At 39.0% G+C, this 20,868-nt stretch overlaps 1 protein-coding gene across 1 annotated transcript in view; it reads left to right on the top strand.

Moving 5' to 3' along the window:
* Window positions 1-1,865: 1,865 nt before the first annotated feature.
* Window positions 1,866-20,868, top strand: part of LOC105919869 (corticotropin-releasing factor receptor 2) — a 66,523-nt gene continuing 47,520 nt past the window's right edge. Inside the window, exons 1-2 of the mRNA XM_012855310.3 lie at window positions 1,866-2,079; window positions 2,188-2,307. Of these exons, the coding sequence (XP_012710764.1) occupies window positions 1,866-2,079; window positions 2,188-2,307 (334 nt within the window). The remainder of the gene's footprint in view (window positions 2,080-2,187; window positions 2,308-20,868) is intronic.

Here is a 20,868-nt window from a genome sequence, read left to right as displayed (position 1 = left end):
AAATGACTGTAGAACCACGAGGAAGATAGTTTACATTTGGGTTTAGATTTTGTTCACGAATTTCTAGGGTCATTAAAAAATGTCACTGATCTAATCTTTGGCACAGCACCTTTGCAAAAACATATAAAAACCCTAAATAAATAAAATTTTACAAACAGAAGAAATTATTTCATAAATCATACCACCAAATCAAACGATAAAATTCCTCAGCAATATTGATTTATTGTGGTGTCTAATAATTCAAGTTATGAAAAATAATACCAAACACACTTCAACACAACCATCATAGTTAATTACATGTCTAAGTGAAAGACGTTATTTATTTCTTAACATTAATATACTCATATTCATCAAACTTCCACTTACCTGTCACTGTGTGATCCTGTCTGACTGTCCCTCCCTCTCTGTTCTCTGTTGCATTGCCAAATAACACCATGATGAAACGGTCCTAGAAGCACTTCAAACCCTTTCTTTGGAAGATTGTACCAAATTGCCACGCATGATACAAGGTCTCTCTTGGCGTTTTACTGCACCGAAAAATGATCGGATGTCAATTTATCTTTTTTTCTGCCATTTCTACTGATGTAGTTGGCTAATAAAGGGCACACACACACACACGTCCTTGTTTAATGTACGTAGTGAGGACTGTGCCTTTACTTCCATAGACTTCCATTCATCTTCAAGCCTAAACCTGACCCTAACGCTAACCTTTACCGGTTTATACCTAACCGGAGCTTAAATCTAATTGACACCTTAGTACTAATCCTAACCCCTAGCCCAGAAAAAAGTGAGGACCCTTTTTGTCAGTCCTCACTGTACATCAAAGTCCTTAATTTACTAGTAAAATGAGCAAAACATGTTCTCACAAGTACAACAACAACACACACACTGCAGGTTACTAAAAAACAGCAGACATTACTGGAATTAAAGCTGATATATGCCTAACAGGATTTAAATCAGATCATTATGAAGGCTGCCAGACACTTGCTTGAAATATTTTATTACAGTGTTTGCTAAGTAATTTCTATGACTCAAGTCTTTATTTATTTATAAAGACAATAACATTTCTTTTGCTTTAGCTTGTTTGTTGTAGCTGCTTACTGAAGGTCAGTTATTTGTGCTTTGGACGCAGCTCCTCTGCACCTCAGATAGCACTGTTGTGTCTGTTTACAGGTGGGTTTCTTTTCTTCTCTATGTTTTTTTTTTTTAAATAATGGTTCTTTCAATGTTTTATTGGAGGAGAAAAATCTACATTTACCCGCCCCCACTCTGTGACTAACTCTGTTATACTCTATTTTTGAAAGATCTTACTATCGGGTGAGAGCTTCTCTGTTTAGCTGTTTTTTTTCTTCTCCTAAATGAACCCTTTAAAGGAGCTCCTGTTGCCAATAACTGTAGTATTTTTTTTTTCTACATAAAAAGTACTCCTGAAACAATGCTTCTGTATTTTCATGCATCTGCTGTCTTCTCAACCCCCTCCGCGTTGCAGAGTAGGACTCACACTGAGCCAAAAACGGGATCCGTTTTATTTATTTATTTATTTATTTTTGTACGTGTAAATTGGCGCTTTATGAATGAACTGGATTGGGAAAACTGAACTGAATTTGAATTGAACTGAATTAAACGTTGCCTGCACTTCTTTTGTCATTTTAATGTTGCGTTTGTCGCCATGAGCTGAATAAACTTGACACTAGCGCTGCAGGTGTGAAATGTCAAACGCCCCTGAATTGTGGTCAGACCAGTGAGCAGGCTCTGTCTGGCTCTCCTTTTCACACTGGATGGATATGTGGAGCGGACGAGCGCGGCTCTGATTGGCCGAGCAGGGACGCGCTCCTCTCGTCGTCGTCTCTGCTCCTCCAACTCACATGCCCGTGAGCGCGGCCGTGCTCAGTGCGCGCATCTCTGCTCCAACTTCAAACCGGACCCGTCGGGTTGCCGAAAAGCAGACGCCTCTCAGGATGGACGCTACTATTTATGACATCATACTGGGAGAGCTTGCGGAGCTCAATTGTAGTTTGATAGAGCATTTTCAAGACACTTTTTATGAAAACGCTTCACTGGCTCTGCTGAGCGCTGATGGTAAAGATGGAATTGTGTTTTGTTTGTTCAGATTTGTCTTTTGTTGGATCCTTAAACATGTCTAACAGTCGTATTTATTTGTTTTCTATATGTTGCCCTGCCCTCAAGGTTTATATTGCAATGCCACTACGGATGAGATTGGAACCTGCTGGCCGCGGAGTAGCACTGGCAGGATTGTGGAGAGACCGTGCCCTGCTTATATCAACGGAGTGAAGTACAACACAACGAGTAAGATGATTTAACAATAGCAAAAGTTGGATTATTTTTTATTTCTTTTGTAAGATAAAAGTCGGATTCTATAAAAAGCAATTCATATAGCCCTATGAAAAAAAAAAAAAAACAGTTCAATTGCAGTAAATGCTGATAATATTGTCAAACGTCCCTGATTTCATGTCAGGGGGGGCCCAGGGGTTTGCTTATTTTTCCGTGGTTTGCTTTTAGTGATTTTTCATTTGCGGCATAGATTTGACAAATACTTTTTCTTGCTCCGGTGACCCTCCTTCTGTTCTGATGTAATGCATCAGTGACAGTGACCCATTACACCTGCTGTTCCTGGAACAGCTGCTTGAGAGAGATGTGGTTTTTCCACGGAACTTCAAAGGGCAATTCTAGACAATTTTTTTCCCTCTATTGTGAATTTCAAACTCCTATAGAATATAATAGAAAGAAAGAAAGAAGAAAGACTCTTTATTTTCCCCACATTGGGATGGTTCTGGTGCACAAGCAGCAAAGAGAAAAATTACAGCATAAGGAAAAAAATACACTGTGCAGTTATAAAAAATGGCATACTCAAGACAATAAAGACATGTGCAGCTGAATAGGGTGATCTTAAAAATGACCAAAACGAATTTGTAAATTTATCCATAAAAAACAATTTACCTACAATATAATGCCTTGCAAAAGTATTCCCACCTCCTGACCAGCCCTTTTGTCACATTTAGTCATAAAATCGCAACAAACCTCAAAGTGTGTTTCTTTTAGATTTTACCTGATTGACCAATGCAAAGTAGGGTATAATTCTGAAAAGATTGGCTTTCAAGAAGCTTCACAAATAAACAGAAACAAAAAGGTGTGCTGCATTTAGTTCAGTCACCTTGAATTAATACTTTCTGTCTTTTGGGCTTTGCCAGCTGTGCACATTTAGACACTGACGTTGTTGATCATTCATCTTTGCAAAATGTTGTAAGATCAGCTAGATCAGAATAAGAAAGTTTATGAACATAGATTTTGAGATCTTGTCACAGATCCTCAGTTTTTGATTGGTTAATTCTTTCACATGAAAATCCCTTGCTGGTAGGTGAACAGTCCCAAGTCTTTTGCAACATATATATATATATATATATATATATATATATATATATATATATATATATATATATATATATATATATATATATATATATATATATATAGTTTTATCACTCGTCTTATCACTCGTCTTATCAACTTTCACTGGCTTTTCTGTCCCTACTGAAGAAATACATCCCCACAGCATGATAGAGCTACCTCTTGGTAGCTTCTCTAATGAATACTTTCACTGGCTGGCCTCTTAATTCACATGGATGGCTAATTGCTTTGGAAATTTTGGAAGATTTGTCTCACTCTTATAATTTTCTTTGTGAATTGTTCAGACTTGCCTTGATAGGTTCTGCTTTTTCGATGATGGATTGATCAATGCTTTGTAAAATGTTCAGTGCTTGAGGTTTTTTTTAACCTAACTACTGTAAAGTTCTCAACCTCCACCTCCCTGACCTGTCTGCTTTTCTCTTTGGTCTTCATGATGCAGTTATTTCACTAATGTTCTCTAGCAAACCTCTGTGATATTCCCAGCACAGATACTGAGATTGAATTACACACAGGTGGACACTAGTTTTTCTTTACAAAAGGTTATTGGTTGCTCTTGGCTTCATTTAGCAGTATCACAGTTAAATAACTTTCTTTGTAAAATTTGCAAACCACAAAAAAATCTTGTTTCTCCTCAAACTTTTGTACTATTTTGTGTTGCCAACATGAAATGTTTGTGGTTCTAAAATTATAAAAGCTGAAGGTTTAGGATGTATTAATACTTGCAAGTTACTGTATGGTGTGATGAAATTATTTCCTCATGGGCTATGTCTGGTTATTAAAACAATTACTCAAGCATTCATGGACAATGGCAAGATTTCATAGCAACATCAGAAGAGAAACTGTCTGCTCTAACCTTCATCAAGATAGTCTTAGAAGTAGTTTGTGCCTCATTAGGATCTTTATGTTAGGTTATTGCAGAGGCAGACCTCCTATTAAGCGGATTAAGCGGCTGCGTGGAGCACCGCGGCCACCAGGGGGCCCTACAACTGACACACTGAACAGACTCTCTTTGATCCACTGCCTGAGACAAAAAACATAGAGCCTTCATTAATCGTTTGTAAGTTGGATCAATCAGCGGCTACTCAAACATAAAAGTTTTTAAAAGGGAAACTGATTAAAACCTACCTGGTCCTCTATTTGCCAATGAAGGATGAGATGACTGACAATTGTCAGCATCAACCATAAGGTCCAAAGCCAAATTTCTTATGACAACATTATAGCTGAATTTGCTTCCAAGAAAGCAAAGAGACCCACAATTTTATGAGAATTTCTACTAAAGGGAACAGACATTTCAAAGGGGAAGTGATTTTGCTACTGTAAAGTTTTTTATTATTTGCATCCATCCATCCATTTTCCAACACGCTTATCCCTATTGGGGTCACGAGGGATGCTGGTGCCTATCTCCAGCTGTCACGGTGCGAGAGGCGGGGTACACCCTGGACACGTCACCAGTCTATCGCAGGGCAACACAGAGACAAACAACCATTCACGTACACACTTACACCTAAGGAGAATTTAGAGAGGCCAATTAACCTAACAGTCATGTTTTTGGACTGAGGAAGAAGTCCAAAAACTTTGTTTATTTAAAGTTTCAAACTGTATTTCAATACATGTATTATTTTATATCGATTTTTGTAAGGCTTTTGTGGTATTTGAACTGTCTATATGGTAAAGTAGGCCCTCACCGAAACATGTTCCGCTTAGGGCCCCCGATTCTCCAGGTCCGGCCCTGGGTTATTGTCATAACATGATTTCATGGTAACAAGAGTTACCATGATTTAAGACCTCTGTCTTTACTTACCTTTTTATTTCAAGCTCCACCCGAATAGATTTTTAAAAACATTTTAGCCATTTTAAGAGTTTTTAGACGGTATAGGAGAAAAATTTAGTCTGACAATGCATGTAAAAAATATAAACCTTGGATTGTAAATCGCCACTCCTCATTAGGATGGAAAATATTCAACAAAACAGGAGTAAAAGCCAAAATGCAGTGAATGTTCTTTCTTTAGCTGAAGTGACTTTAGACACAAAGAGTAGACTATTGCAATAAATATTTCAGGTATTGGTGGCTTGTTAAAAAACAAAATTGGGGAAGATCCTGAGTAGTTTAGTTCTCACGAGTGTTTTTCTCCCCCCGATCACTACTATAATTTTTCTATATTGGCTGTTGTGAAATGAGAAAAGTTCATTGGACTGGATACTCACTGGCCCAAACACATGTAATAAGATATTAATAAAGCCTACATCTACAAGAAAAAGTGGCTATCAATTGAAAGTAAAATCAGAAAACTAGAATCTGAAATAGCAGATTTCCAAGTTTTTGACCAAGGGATTAACAAGGCAGTTATTCTATGAATTGTTTGTTTCACCACAATGTGCCCAGTGTGGTGTTGTAGTTTGTTGATTTGCAACTGAATTACGCAGATCAATGTAATGCAAGCCCTGAAAAATAAATGTAAGGGATTTTGCATTTAAAAATTCCCAGCATTAATGCTTTAATCAGGTGCTACAATCTTATGGGTGACTGTGGCTTGATGGGATGAGTATTTGTCTTACAATCAGAAGGTTGTGGGTTTGATTCCAGCTTCCCCTTGCCACATGCTGATGTGCCCCTGGGCAAGGCACTTAACCCCAAGTTGCCTACTGAGCTGCATCTCGGTGTATAAATGTGTGCGCGTTAGTGAGAGCGACTGGGTGAATGTGGCTACAGCGCTTTGGGTGGTGAGCATGACTAGAAAAGCGCTATATAAGTTCAGTCCATTTACCATTTATATCAGCAGATGAATATATAATCAGATGACTTGACTGAAAAGAGGCAAGTCAAATCTTAAACTATAAAAAGCAAGGTAATAATAATTGTACAAAATAGAGCACATCTCTTTATCCATTTGCAAATGGATGAGGACCTTTTAAGCTGATTATGTAAAGCGCACTGTTGTCAGCACAAATAATCATAGCAATGCATTGATGTTACACATTTTACAGACCAAATTAACAATCAGAGATGATAACTTCTTCATGGGCCACTGCTCTGATGAGCAAATGGAAAGGTCACCATGGGAGTAAATCCCACACTTTCTGCACAATATCAAATCTCAGCTAAAAGTTCCTGCCAAAGCTGCAGATTTATGTGTGGGTCCAAACTGTAACATGTGCTTGTTGAGTTCAACATAAATGCCAAGTGAATGGTATTTATTTGCAGCCTAGTAAACTTAATCAGTAGCTGTTGAGAACAGCATCTCTGAGCACCAACGCTGTCATATTATGTATCTTCCATATAACCAGTTATGAGATCAACGAAGATGTTGACACAACTTTAAAAATAACCATGCTCTTGTATTGCTCCAAAAAATAAGGTGTTTTCTACTGTGAGTTACTCTGGAGTTTAATGCTCTCGATATGTTCTTTTGTGGGAAGCATTAAGCTTCACATGTGTATTGTGGGCAGAAAATGTGCAGTCTGAGATTTAAAGTTGTATCAGGTTTTTAGAACCCCAAATATAGACAGCATAAACAAGGCAGGATGCTCGGCTGTTTGGTTGGTTGGTTTGCAAATCAGATGTTTTGGGGTATTTCTGTGGCTTTTATCAACCAGGGCTCTGACGTCTTGTTCACATTAGTAGACAATAAAAGCATGTAGACCTGCAGCCAAAGAATACAGGTAGTATTTACCCACCAGCCAGAGCTATAGTAAAATGGTTTTGTTTGAAGAAGTTAGAGTTGGAATGTCATGGTCAAAGACATAAAAACAGATGTTCACAGATGTATTTCTAACCCCCTGACTGAGCTTGAGTTATTTTGCAAGAAAGAATTGGAAAAGTCCTCCCTCTGTAGATTTTTGAAGCAGGTAGAAACATCTCCCTACAGACGTGTCGCTGTAACACCAGCAAAATGATGTTCTCAAAAGTATTGACTCAGGAGGACTGAATACATGCAACATTTTTAAATATATTGATAACTGCAACATACTGGCGACCTGTCCAGGGTGTACCCCGCCTCTCGCCCATTGACAGCTGGAGATAGGCACCAGCACCCCTCGCGACCCTAACCTGACGCCGCCAGATAGATTTGCTTCGCATATCCATCTGGAAACCTTCAGTTGAAGTAATTTTGGGAAGGGGTGAAAATACTGGTTAGCTGATTGGCCTATGTTGGTGATAGACGGGCCAAATAAACCAATCAGATCAACGAAGCATATGACGTACTCGTCAACATTCATGTGTTTTCGTCGTCGCTCTGTTACGAGTGACGACAAAAACACAACCACAAGCCAAGCTACTCTTGCTGCTGCAGGTAAAGGCTCATTAGCTCAGCAAAGAAATACTCTGTAATTCCGATAAAACTTGCTCGATAGCCACGCTAACACTAGTTTCATCGGCTGAAGCCGCCATGTTCTTTAGACTGAACTGTCGCGCTTCCCGTTGCGTCACACCTCAACCCACCTCAAAGCCAACGCTGATTGGACGTTTGTTTGGTGAACGGCTCCAAATTTTCTTTAACGGAGAGTAGCCAGACTGATCTGCGAGTGAAACCTTGAAAGCTCGCGAGATCAGGATGGTCTCACGAGGCTATCGCGACCCCACAAGGGATAAGCATGTCTGAAAATGGATGGATGGATGTATGTATGTATTGATAATTCAATTCAGATTTATTTATATATCGCCAATTCACAACACGCGTCAAATTCAATCTAATCATACAGACAGATTGGTGAAAAGTTTCCTATCTAAGGAAACCCAGCAGATTGCATCGAGTCTTGACAAGCGGCATTCACTTCTTTTGAAAGAGCGTAAAGCCACAGTGGACAGTCGTCTGCATTGTTGACGGCTTTGCAGCTATCCCTCATTATCATACTGAGCATGCATGAAGCAACAGTGGAATGGAGAACTCCTCTGTCACAACAACCTCCAGCAGAACCAGGCTCAGTGTGAACGGTCATCAGGGGTAATGGCAGATGATCTACCCCCCTGGATGGTGTCACAGCTACGTCAGAGCAGGTGTACCTACTATGAAGAGAAAAAAGACAGAGAGAACATGAGGCTGAAAGTTTAAATAATAACAAATAATGCAAATTGGAGAACAGTAGGAGAACTCAGCAGAGTGAGAGACATAGATCTTGATATCCTCCCGCAGCCTAAGCTGCAAATATTATAATAAAATATTAACCACAATATTTCTAATTATTATAATTTATCATGTTTAAAAATAAGCTTCCTGGTACATTGTAATTGCACTTGGGTTTGTTGCTGTATTAAACACAAATCAAAAGTTTGTGGCTGTAATGTAAAAAGGAAGTAAAAAAAGTTGAAGAGGTATACATACTTTTGCTAGTTAGGTGTTTTTACGTAGTACTCAGTACGGCTCACGTTTGTCACCTAAATAGCACGGAGATGCATTTAACAGAAACCCATCTCCTCATCCAGAATAAAAGATCACACTGTGTTGCAGTGCAACTCAGTGCTAATAAGTATTGTAGCTTTGAGGTCTCTATTGAGCTCAACAAATGTTATGGTTCCGTGCTTGCCTTGAGCAAGCAGTTGTAGTCTCACATAACTTCATTTGCCACATCTTTTAATGCGCCTCTGCGATCATATTTTGCCCAATTAACCCAAATTATACTCTAGCTGTTTCATTTGTTTTCACATCCGGATATAGTTTCCTCTGGTGATTCTCTGCTGAATTTCTCTAGTGTAGTATTACATTCTTAGTTGATTATTGCAGACATTTCACTTCTGTTTGTTTTTTTGTGATGGTTTTACCTCAAGCATCAATATATCTAATTAAAGTTTATGAAAAAGAAGGCAAGAGCATAATGACGAAGACATAATTTATTATACCGACTTTTTAATTATGGTTTATATTAAGTAGATGAGTGTGCGCAGGGATATGTTTGTTCTGCTTGCATGTCAGGGCTGTAATTCATTAATTGAATGCAAGGAATAAAACAGGACATTTGGTAAATGTAAAGACACCTGTGTGTGCACACATAGCCATTATCACTCTGGCCAATCTTCATCTGAAGAGTACAATGGGAACTGTTTTCAGGGGCGCTGCTTTCCCATGGAAACACCTCTTTCTCAACTGTCTGCAGTATTCATGCTGCCTGTGACCCCTGACCTCACTAAACATGGGTACCCTTTCTTCACACAACCCAGTTCACCTCATCATGGCTGACTTAGTTTCAGAACTGTCACACTTGGATGTGGGTCTGTGCTGCATTAGGCGCACACATACACACAGTCTGCTCCAAGCAGGCAGATGCCAGGCAGGCACTGCACTGGAATTATAAATTCACAAACAGGGTGTCCCTGCTGTGTTTCCCTGCTTAAAGTGGGTTGGTGGATCAGCTAGGAACAGCTTCCATTGATTAAAGATGATATATATATATATATATATATATATATATATATATATATATATATATATATATATATATATATATATATATATATATATATATATATATATATATATATATATATATTGGTGTAAGTTAGGCTGTTTTTTTAATGTTTAACAGGGGTTCAAGTGAGAAGCATCTTTAATGCCAGACAGTCCTCGTATTGACCCTGCTGGTTGGAGTTGGCCTTTTTGTGTGCCGTTTGCATCACCCATGAGCTGAATGTCAATTTAGATACACTCCAGCCCTCTTAGACCCACTGCAATGTACTGTACAGCTGTCCTACATAAAGCTTTATCTGAAAACAGTCTTCGCATTTTACAAATCATCTGTCAGTGTACCTTCACTTTAACGTGGGTTTGTCAGACACCGTAGAGAAAATGAGTTTGGAAACACGTCAATTTTTTTTCTCAGTAAGTATATTTCCAATAAGAGTATTAATGCAAAATTCACACCCGAGGATGATAATAACCCAGGGTACCTGCACATACAAATCAAAACAAATTAGTCTGGTAATAATTTGTAATAAGGCGGAATGGCACTTGAAGAAGACATTAAACCTTCTCACTGAAAAACGCTACTTAGTAGAAAAAGCGTTTGGTGGTGACGGCACCTTCAAGATGTCTCCTGTAGAATCTAGTCGCACTTCCATTGTTCTGGTGTAATTATGATAAGTTGCTAAAATATTTAAGTTTCTTCAGTTCTTTCTTTAGGTTTTCGACTGGATTCAAGTCAGTTGATTGACTGAGCCATCACAGCAGCTTTAATGTCTTTCATTCGCAAATCAATATATGGATAATGTCCTCGTCTAGCATCAGTTTAACTCTCTCCGGTTGTTTTTGCCCTGCATTACACTGCATTATATGATTTCCAAAATAGCTGCTCTCATTTGCATATTTTACTAGATTTATCAACAGAAAAGAACATTTTACTTAAAAGCATCCATCCGGACTTTTTTGTCGCTGTGGCAAATTTAGACTCCATCATAAGCATCAAGTCAACATGAATGGTGTTCGCCAGAAAATTTTCTGTTTCCTTTAAACTATAACTGCACAGTCGAAAATGCACTATAATGCAGAGAAAGCTATGAAAGTTGGTCAGAAAGGAGAGTTAAAAGCTGTAGCTTCTCTTCTCTCTTTTTCCCATCCTTATACAACAACAACAGCAGAAATGGGACCAATAAAAACCACTGTTTGTAACGCGATAGCTTTAAGGGTTGGAGTTTGAGACTTCAGTTAATGTCTTTTCGTATGAAGCGCATTTGAAGGTGGCAGATGCAAGGTTAAAGCGAGGGCAGACACATGGGCCTAAATTACAAACATACGTTTTCACAAAGCTTAATTGTGTCTCAGCAGACACCAGCAAGAACTCTGTTATGAATTATCATATTCCCTTACCCTGTTATCATGTCTTAATCTCATCCCGGAACCAGTAAATTATTTGCGGGTCCCTGTGGAATTTTCCCCACTCATGATATCTGGAAGAGGAAAAAGCAGAGGTGCGTAGAAGAGTGACAAACTATTTCTTTCTGTGATGCTGAAGCAGATAATTATCTCGTTCTTCCTAAAATACATGCTTTTAAACCAGCAGAGTTTGTGGTATGTTAACATGGGACTCTTTCTATGCTTGAATATTATCGGCTAACGCTGTAATGATGAGGCTTACGCTAAGTAAGACAAGCATACCCACAAGTGCATGCTCACAAACGAACAGCTTCTTGTGTAAATCAGCCCAAATGAATAAAAGTTTTAACAGACCCTCAATCACCAGGCGGATTTGTCCAATGCTCTATAAGCATGAACACGAGGGTTCAAATTATAACAAGCGAAAATGTCAGTTACATTTTTGGGGAGGTATTGGCAGCTTGCCGTTACACATCCCCGCGCCGTAGTTCTCTTAATGTCCGTCAATTAGAAAAACAGCATTGTTCAGTTCAATCTTCTCAAAAAAGACAACATAACATGGCACAGACAGAGAGCAGGACCGCTTTCTTAAATACTGACAGGCTTTCTGTGCCCTTTACAATTTGTCTTCATGGGTTCAGCACGGATTGCATGAGTCATTCAATTACACATAATTCAGGCGCTAATGTATGTTTATGTATGTGTGGTTAACTTGGGTTGTAATGACATTATTGCTAAGAAGTGCTTGTTAAGAGCTCCATTCAAAATATTTATGAAGAAAAAAAAAACAATGACATGTCCAGTATTTATTTTCCATTTTGTAACTTTTTTAGGCTTAAAAAAGCAGAAACTACATTAGATTTTATTTAGTCTTCAGGCGTGCATCCAGGTCCAGAAGGAAAGCCCAGGTTTCCCCTTTCCAAGTGGCACTCTTTAGTTCATTCTAGGAGATCTCAAGCATTCCCAGGCCTGAAGGGACATACAGTCCCTCCAGTGAGTCTAACCCTAGGTCTGCTCCCAGGTGAACGTACCTGGAAAACATCCAAAGGGAGCTGGCCAAGAGATATTCTGATCAGACCAAACCACCTTAACTAGCTGCTCTCGATGCGGAAGAGCAGGAGCTCCTCTGGTAGATGGAGATCCTCACTCTATCTCTAAGGGTGAGCTCGGTCACCCTATGGAGGATAGGTCATTTCAGCTGCTTGCATCTGAGATGGTTGAGCCTTGGCTTCTGGGGCTTGATTAGGACCAGCTCAGAAAGCTACAAGAAACCCCCTCTATGTGGGGACACCACCTGTAGGAAGGGACGTTGATATCAGGTACTATGGGAATCAGGTACAGGTGAAGGCAGAGATGTGGTTGTGCCATTTTTGCTGCACTGAATTTGAAATATTCAGTGAAATATTATGAAGATTTCATAAGTAAGAGAAAATAGGGTGGATTTTTTTTAGATTTTAAGGACATCTAAAATGAAATTCAGTGTCAGTGTTACTGTTTGTACTGTACAGCCTTTGTTTGGCAGGAATTTGTATTTTCCTGGTAGCAAAAACCGTTATAAAACCCCTAATTGCACAGCTGATACCTAACCGCAGGGTGCTTCTTGGTTTTACAACAAAGTGACAGGACTCCAGAAACAACATTTAGAGCCTGCTGGGTCACAGTGGATCTCATTTGCAGCCAGAGAGAATTTAAAATGACAAAATAGGTCAGACTAAGAATAGAATAGGGACCTAACATCCCAAGAGCAGGTGTTAATTAACACAATGCTTTAAAACAGACCGCGTGCAACCAAAGTCGACAGTTGAGCACATTGTTTCACAGTCCAAGGCTGGATGAAATTTGTTGTGTCAAACGCATCACAGGTATAGTGACTACACTACAAAAGGCAAGGAAGAACACATTCTCCTTCAATTCCCTCCCAAGTCTCAGGAGGTGAACATTTATTGCAACAGATTTGCGTGCAAGCAAAGGTTGACCTACTCTCATAATTTCAGTACGATCCCTTGTGCTTTGAACTCCCAGTTGCTGAACTTTCAAATCTTTCAGTGCAAAAGCTTGTTGGTTCAGAATATAAGTTCAAAGTCAGCAAATCGTGTCAGTTCCTTCACAAAAATTAGTGAGCTCACATATTTAACATGCTCATTCAGGTACGTGGTTATAAATTCTTTACCATTTCTTCTGCAAGTCCAAATTAATATTAATGTCAATGCAGAGTGTCCTAAGAGCTTTATGCATTTTTAAACCTCACAGTGTTTTCTTTTTTTTTTTGCCAGGCATTTGTGTAATTCGCTGCTCTACATGAAACAAGCATTAGGGAGGAGTTTCACATGGGATTTAAGGACATCCGTTGTCTCTGCTTTGTTACAGTAATGCAATTTCCCTTCTCTCAAGCCACAGGCAAAACTAAATGTTCCAAATGCTTGAAACGATAATATCTATTTCGAAGTTTTAGTCGAGCGAATTCAAGCAATTTCTTTGTGGTCTCTGTGGCTTTTCTGTGTTTACTCAAACCCCGTGAAAAGGTACAATTTAGTGAAGGAACCTGTGTCGCTCTCTGTCCACAGCTTGTGGTTCTTTCTTCTCAACATGACTGTGATCTCAGATTGCTTTTTCTGCAATAGAAATGTGTTGATTCTCTTATCAGGATTAATAAAGTCTGGGACTTATCAGTGCCACTGTGCATCCCAGACTCCATAAGGACAGTGAACCTTTATTTTTATACAGAAGAGATGAGCGCCTGCAACCCTGCCTCATGTCAGGAGCAAACATAACACGGAAATGAGAGATGATTAAACCAAGATAGGCGTGATCTTCAAACCTAAGGGGGGCAAATAAAAAAAATGCAGCAGCTTGAGAACATCTACACTGCTTGAACTAGTTCCAGTTTTATCACATATCTACAAACTTCTGTGCATTTTTGTTGGACATTTTATGAGGTAGACCAACATAAAGTGAAAGGAAAATTATACATCGTTTCTAAAATCAAAAATATCTACATAAAATATGTAGACAAATGTATTCCGCCAAACCCAAGAAAGTCAAGCTTGGAATTTGTGGACACGGTAACAATTTTGGAAAAAGGTGCTCTGAGCAAACAACAGCCAGACCGAACTCATCATCCTACATGAAAATACTATGTAATGAAAACATTATACTGCGGATCATCTTGAAAACTCTGTCCTCACTGTTAGACACAATGAAATTATTTAGACCAAAGCAAGATAATTAATGTGTTAGAAAGGCCCCAGTCAAAGTGCAGACCTAAATTCAGTTGATAATGTGTGTAAATTGACGTTCACAGGCACTCTCCATCCAATCAGCCTGACTTTGAGCTATTTTGCTAAAGAATGTGCAAAACTTTCACTCTCTGGATGTGCAAAGCTGCAATGACTGGTTGAGTTTAGTGCACAGCTTCTAATCTTTTTTTTTTTGCAATATAATTTTAATCTTATAAAATAAAAATATAAAATCTTGTATCATTTCCCTTACAAATATGTACTACGCTATCTTGATCGTCCATACAAAATCACATTAAAATGCCTTGAAGTTTCCGGTTGACCGAGATGTAGAAAAGTTAAGGGGTATAGAGAATTTTTATTTTTTATTTGGGGTGTAAAATCCCTCACAAGTTCTGGTGAAAGATTTGGGCCAAAACTTTTGTGAACATTTTGTGTGTTAAACAGCAAATTTGGATGCTATTTCTACGGATTAAGAGTTATGCCAAGGGTTTGCGACATGGCTGTTTCCCTATGATTGCAACTGCTGAGTTATCCAGTCCCGTCCGGCTGCCAAGGCTTGGTTAATTCTGTTGTGAGGGGTTTTGATGCTGTGGGCCCATTCAAGATGTAAGACACAAAAAAGACTGTGCCTAAAGATGGATCATCACTAATCTATAGCTGAAAAGCAGGGAGTATTTTAAGAATGAATCTGGATGTCAGGTAGAGCTCTGTTTGTTGGTGTGATCTGTAACACTGGATGTTCTGTCTTATTGAAACAACTTGGTTCATGGTTAATTCAGTGAAAATGTGTAAACACAGAGCCCAAAGAAAAATGAGAGGGAGAGAATCTGAGCCTGTCATTACATTCTCTAAAATTACCTCCAAAGAGCTCTAAAGGCAGGAAGAAAAGACTCCTGCGGCGCTGGATCAAAGATCTCCGGCATCTTTCATGTTACAATGCAATGCATACATAAAATGTTTTTACTCTTCCTCCTTTTTTAATTCGGAACATGTACAAACAACTTTCTAGTTTATCAGTTTCCCTGAGCTTCTCCACACAGCATTTACAAATCATGTTTTAATCCATGTGGATCTCTTTTAATCTGTCCCTTTTATACTGCAAAGCCCTTGATTTGTCTAAATGGCTGAGCAAACTGCTATTTACTTCCAATCATGTGTCGTTCATATGTAGTAAATCTTCTCATCTGTGACAAGGGGAACCCTGCAATTTAGTAAGAGCGAGTTTATAGATCTGGGCCAAAGACCTTCAATTCTGGACAAGGGAGAATTGTCACATTTGGAGGAAAAGGGTAAAACTTGGAGGCCTGAGAAAATGGCTGACAGACTCATGTTTAGCTGCTATGCAGGTTTGAAGCTATGCTGTGTGCACTTGCAAACTGTAAGCTTACATCCTATGTTGCTTTTAGGGTAAAAAAAAAACCCATCAAATGTCCATAATTACTGATAAGCAAATCATTTTTTTTTTTTACATTAAAGGTCAATGACCTATTTAAAAACATATTTGTAAAGAACTGTCTGACTCAGCACATACACTGCAAATAAATCTTACGTAAAAGCACATCTCACTCTGCTAAGGATCTTTACAAAGGGAGATGTTTGAGATGCTAGACCAGGGGTGCCCAAGTCCAGTTGTTGAGAGCTACTATCCTGCATCTCTTGGATGCATCTCTTCCCCGACACACTTAAAGGCGGGCATACACTGTGTGAGTTTTTCAGTCGTGGTACTTATATACATCTCAAACCGTACGACGGAACCGCGGGGTTTAAAAATTCACCGCTCACGATATATGTTCTCACACTGTACGGCCCGATGCTCTGATGCGACCGCAGTGCTCACACAGTACGTATGAAAACCACACGTCGGACTCAGCCCCGTAGAGAGAAGGCGCTAATCGCACTCATCTACCCGAAAGCCAAACGTAAACAGAAGAAGAAGAAAAAGGCGGAAGTGTCGATGCTCACTGTTAAATATGAGACTTACTAGAACAAAATGCGCTGCTTTGGAAATTCTAAGAGTTGCTCCTCCGTAGTTTGAATCCATGTCTCTCCGCTCCTATGCACTCGTTTGAGAAGACGAAGAAGAATCTACCTGTTTGCGCGTGCGCGAGGTTGGGGGAAATCAGCTCATAGCTCTGCTTCAACAGCAGGACGCGCTCACCATCGCTCACGAGGGCCGACTGAATTTCAAACATGTTTGATTTTCAACCGACCGTCCGATTCGTGATCGGGAGGTGGTCGGGAGAGGCCAATCGCCCCTCGTTACCCCCTGTACATGCGTCCTGCGTCGTGTACGCAGGACGCATGATCAAGCTGAAATTCGGCCCGATCCAAAAATTACTCGCACGACTAGTACAGTGTATGCCCGGCTTAACACAAATGAATCACCAGACATCTGCAGAGCTGAGTGAATGGGGAATTTAACCATTTGATTCCCATACACTGGTGCATCCAAAAGTTGCAAGATAGTAGCTCTAGAGGACTGGACTTGAGCTAGACTAACATTAGCTTTGTTCTTGTGTACTTTCTATAACTCATTGTTAACTCTTAACACATTACCTTTGCGCTTATAATTAATCATGTGTGGGGAAAACCATCTTGTTTCATAAACCAAGTTCTTTGATTTGATTATCACAGATGCATAAAGTTTTCTCACACTGCTGCCACCGTAACCTTGGCTGAAAATTTCAGCCTTATACTCTAAATATGTTTGTTTTGTTGTGTTGAACAACATGTGGTTTGTTTGTTGAAATATATTTAAATGTTCTAAAATATAAAGGCCATTCAGGGTACAAAATGAGTGAATTACATCATAGGCATGATTGTTACAAACAATGTATATATTTGCAACATACACAAGCGATGTAGCTGGCTTTATTCTGGGGTTTCTTGAAGCAGAGAATTATGAACTTATCTTTCCAAGTTTTTTTTTTTTTTTTTTTTTAAGTAAAGTAGCTGTACCACAGCTGTGTATAAAATACTGTTCCAGCTGTGAATGTGGCCCCTTGAAACCTTTGATACTCCCTTTGACGGCTGGGCATGGCAAGAGGTTGGTCCTTCAGCAGATTCAGGTCAAACATGTAACAAACATTTCACCAGTCGCTGCACACAAACTTCCCTGTGGGGCCCAATCTGCACCAGTCTCCTCTGGCGGTGCTTACAACTGGCACAGCAGGCAGACATGACACGGTGCTCTATAGAGCGTGACAGAAATGTCTAAATCATACAGACATTTAGGTAGACAGTTTTATTGAAAAAAAAAAACGGGTACTCTTACTGTAGCTTTTGTTTTTTGTGTTTTTTTCTAAAAATGATGACTGTTGAAAGAAAAGAGTCTAGGTCTCCCATCCTGAAACACTTCATTTTACAATGCCTTGCAAAAGTATCGGTAATCCAATGACTCTTTCAAATTTTGAATTCAGTTCTTGTGTTTTAAACGCTGGCACAACCCAAAGTAACACATATTTGTAAAGTGGAATGAAAATGAAACTTGTTTCTAAATTTTTCACAAGTTATCTGAAAACGTGTCAAGCATTTGCTGCTTCCCTGAGTCAATGCAAAGGTCAACCTTTGGCTGCATCCACGCCCTTTTGGAGCATGTCTCTACCAGTTTTATCTCTTGTGACAGAATCTTCCTATTGATCCTTTCCAAAATGGGTCAAGCTCTTTTGCATCGACGTAAAACACCTGTAAACATACAGACATAGTCTTTACATAAACTCTCAATTGGATTTTGGTCTAGACTTTCACTGGATCATTCTAATGAATATGGTTTGGTCTAGCTCTGGACATTTAGTGTTGTTCTCCTTCCAGAAGATGAACCTTCGACCCAGTATAAAGTTAGCTCCAACCAGTTTACCTGTCCCAGCTGAAGAAAAGCATGATCACAGCAGGACAGTACAGTGTCATGTATTTATATAGGATCATGTTTTCATAGTGATGTGCAATGTCAGTTTCCACCACGCAGTGTTTTGTCTGCAGGCCAAAAGGTTTAATTTTGGTTTCATCTTCTTCCACATGTTCGCTGTATTCACTGCATGGTTTATGGCAACATTTAAAAAAGAATAATTGTGGCTTTCTGCTTGTCCCGCTTTCATAAATGCCAGATCTGTACAGTTGCGGATTACAAGGCTAATAATTGCCCCATCTCTAGATTCTCCCACCTGAGCTGTGGACCTCTGCAGCTCCACCAGAATTGACGTGGGCCTAAACTGAGAGGCACAGCAAAGAGGGGATTAATCAGAAAAGCTCCTGCTATTCTGATTAATCCCCTCTCTGCCTGGCCTGTCATTTTAGGAGCACGGCTATGTCTTGGTAGGTTTGCAGTTGTGCCATATTTTTTTTCCATTTTGAGATGATGTATTGAACAGTGCACCATAAAATCTTCAAAGGCTGCAATGTTGTTTGACAACCTAACCCTGCTTTCTCAAAAAGTTTCTTCCTGTCAGATGTGTTCCTTGGTATTCATGATGCTATTTGTTCATTAATGTTCTCTAACAAACCTCTGAGGCCTTCAGAAAACAGGTGCCTGCATTTAAAATTCAAAGATATTTATTTTTTTCAATTGTTTTGATTTTGCTTTTGAAAATACCCGAATTTGGACTAAACTTTTTATTTTATCTCTCTGATTGCATTTTTCTAATAAATCAAATCAGATATTATGGTCAAACATTTACTCGGTACTCAAAAAGCTTTTTACTAAATACTTTTTTCCTCTAACTTGAAACACGTTTTTGCACGACTACTTTCTATTTCAACTTGAGAGAAAAAAATTAAGTAATGCTACTTTTAGTTACATTTTTTTTTTTTTTGCCACGTTGCTCAACTCTGGATACATTAATGATGGTTATCCGCAATCACATAACAGAAAAAGTATGTAGCATTCTCACTCTGGTTTGGGAATCTTATCAAACAAACATAAAAAAAAATATATTTCACAAAAATTCCACTCACAATCTCACTTCCCACCAGGAGGAAGAAATACCAAAGGCGATGTTTACAAAGGCCTCCCACATTAATTTTAAGGACTGAGGCCACATTGCTCTCTGCTTATACTATCGGTTTATTTCCAGCTGATGAAAAATGGATCAGCACATTCTGATGAGGTCCTTTAAGAACCCTTTCCCCAGGCATATCAAAGCAAACACTAAAGCCGGCCTCCATCCAGACCAGTTTGTATTCGGAGCCAACATATCTACAAGGAATTTCATATCGCCTGCCCTATATTCCATCTTCACAGACCTCAGAAGTAATGATTTCTACATCAGTTTTTAATATCTGCCTCAGGAAAGTAGTGGCACAATCTGTACTGGATGTTGGTCTTCCTCACCCACATACTTTAGGCTTGATGATCAGACACACTCCCTCTATGGTGCTAGACACATATATCCCCCTGGGTTGCATTTGACTTAATACCAGCGGACATGCTATCAACCAAAATGCTCCAAAAGGGATTCATTTAATTTTTTAATTCACTGGTTTGCCTCTACCATGACAAACAGAGTCCAGATGGTGAAAGTTAACAAAACCCCATTATCTGCTGTCACAACCAAAGCTCCCAGGGAACCTGTGAGTTTGGCTGCTTTGTTCCCGCTTTACACAAATGTTTGCTGTATAAATACACTAGAGAGATACCTATTGAAATACTCTGATGATACCGTTTTGCTTACGCTATTTGATGCCTCAGACAACCTGGGTCTGCACATACAACAGTGCAATACAACAAACACTGAATAAAAAGTCTTTAGATTGCTCCCTTTTGTCAGAAATTCCCATTACCATCCAAGACGACGAAATCAATTTTGTACTGTTCTATAAATACTTAGGAGTCATGATTGACCAAGTGTTGTCTTGGGAAAAAACAACATTGAACTGATCTGTACAAAGACAAAATAAAGGATATATTTCCTTTAGTGCTTAAGTTCCTTTGAAGTAAGTACAACTATTCTTCTTTTGCCGTACAGTGATACCATATGTAGTATAAAGTTTGTCCATTGCTGAAAAAAATCCGAACTGTTTGATTGAATGAAAATTTGCTTTAAGTTTGTGCACTATCCAGTCAAGAAACTTTACGAGTCCTCCAACCATGATAATTTGATAAGATTAGCTAATAACTTGGGCTCTCATCCTGACCACACTTCTATTCATGAAAACAGACTCTTACCTTCAGTTTGACGAAACAGGGCTCTGCAGTTTATTAAAGTGAAACTGAAAAATGCTTTTGTACATCAGTCAATCCTGAAATTGAACATGAAGAATTAACCAAGTGTGGATTGCCATCATCTGCTCATGTTACACTCTGTGCTTTTTGATTTCCTTTGTTTATGTACGTATGTCTGTAAATAGTGCGCTGATGCAAAACTAATTTCACACTCGTTCAGACAATAAAGGCGCTTTGCATAATT

Source organism: Fundulus heteroclitus, chromosome 6 (genome assembly GCF_011125445.2).
Source record: "Fundulus heteroclitus isolate FHET01 chromosome 6, MU-UCD_Fhet_4.1, whole genome shotgun sequence".
Lineage (NCBI taxonomy): Eukaryota > Metazoa > Chordata > Actinopteri > Cyprinodontiformes > Fundulidae > Fundulus > Fundulus heteroclitus.
Note: the sequence above shows the minus strand (reverse complement) of the source record. Positions and strands in the feature narration are given on the sequence as shown.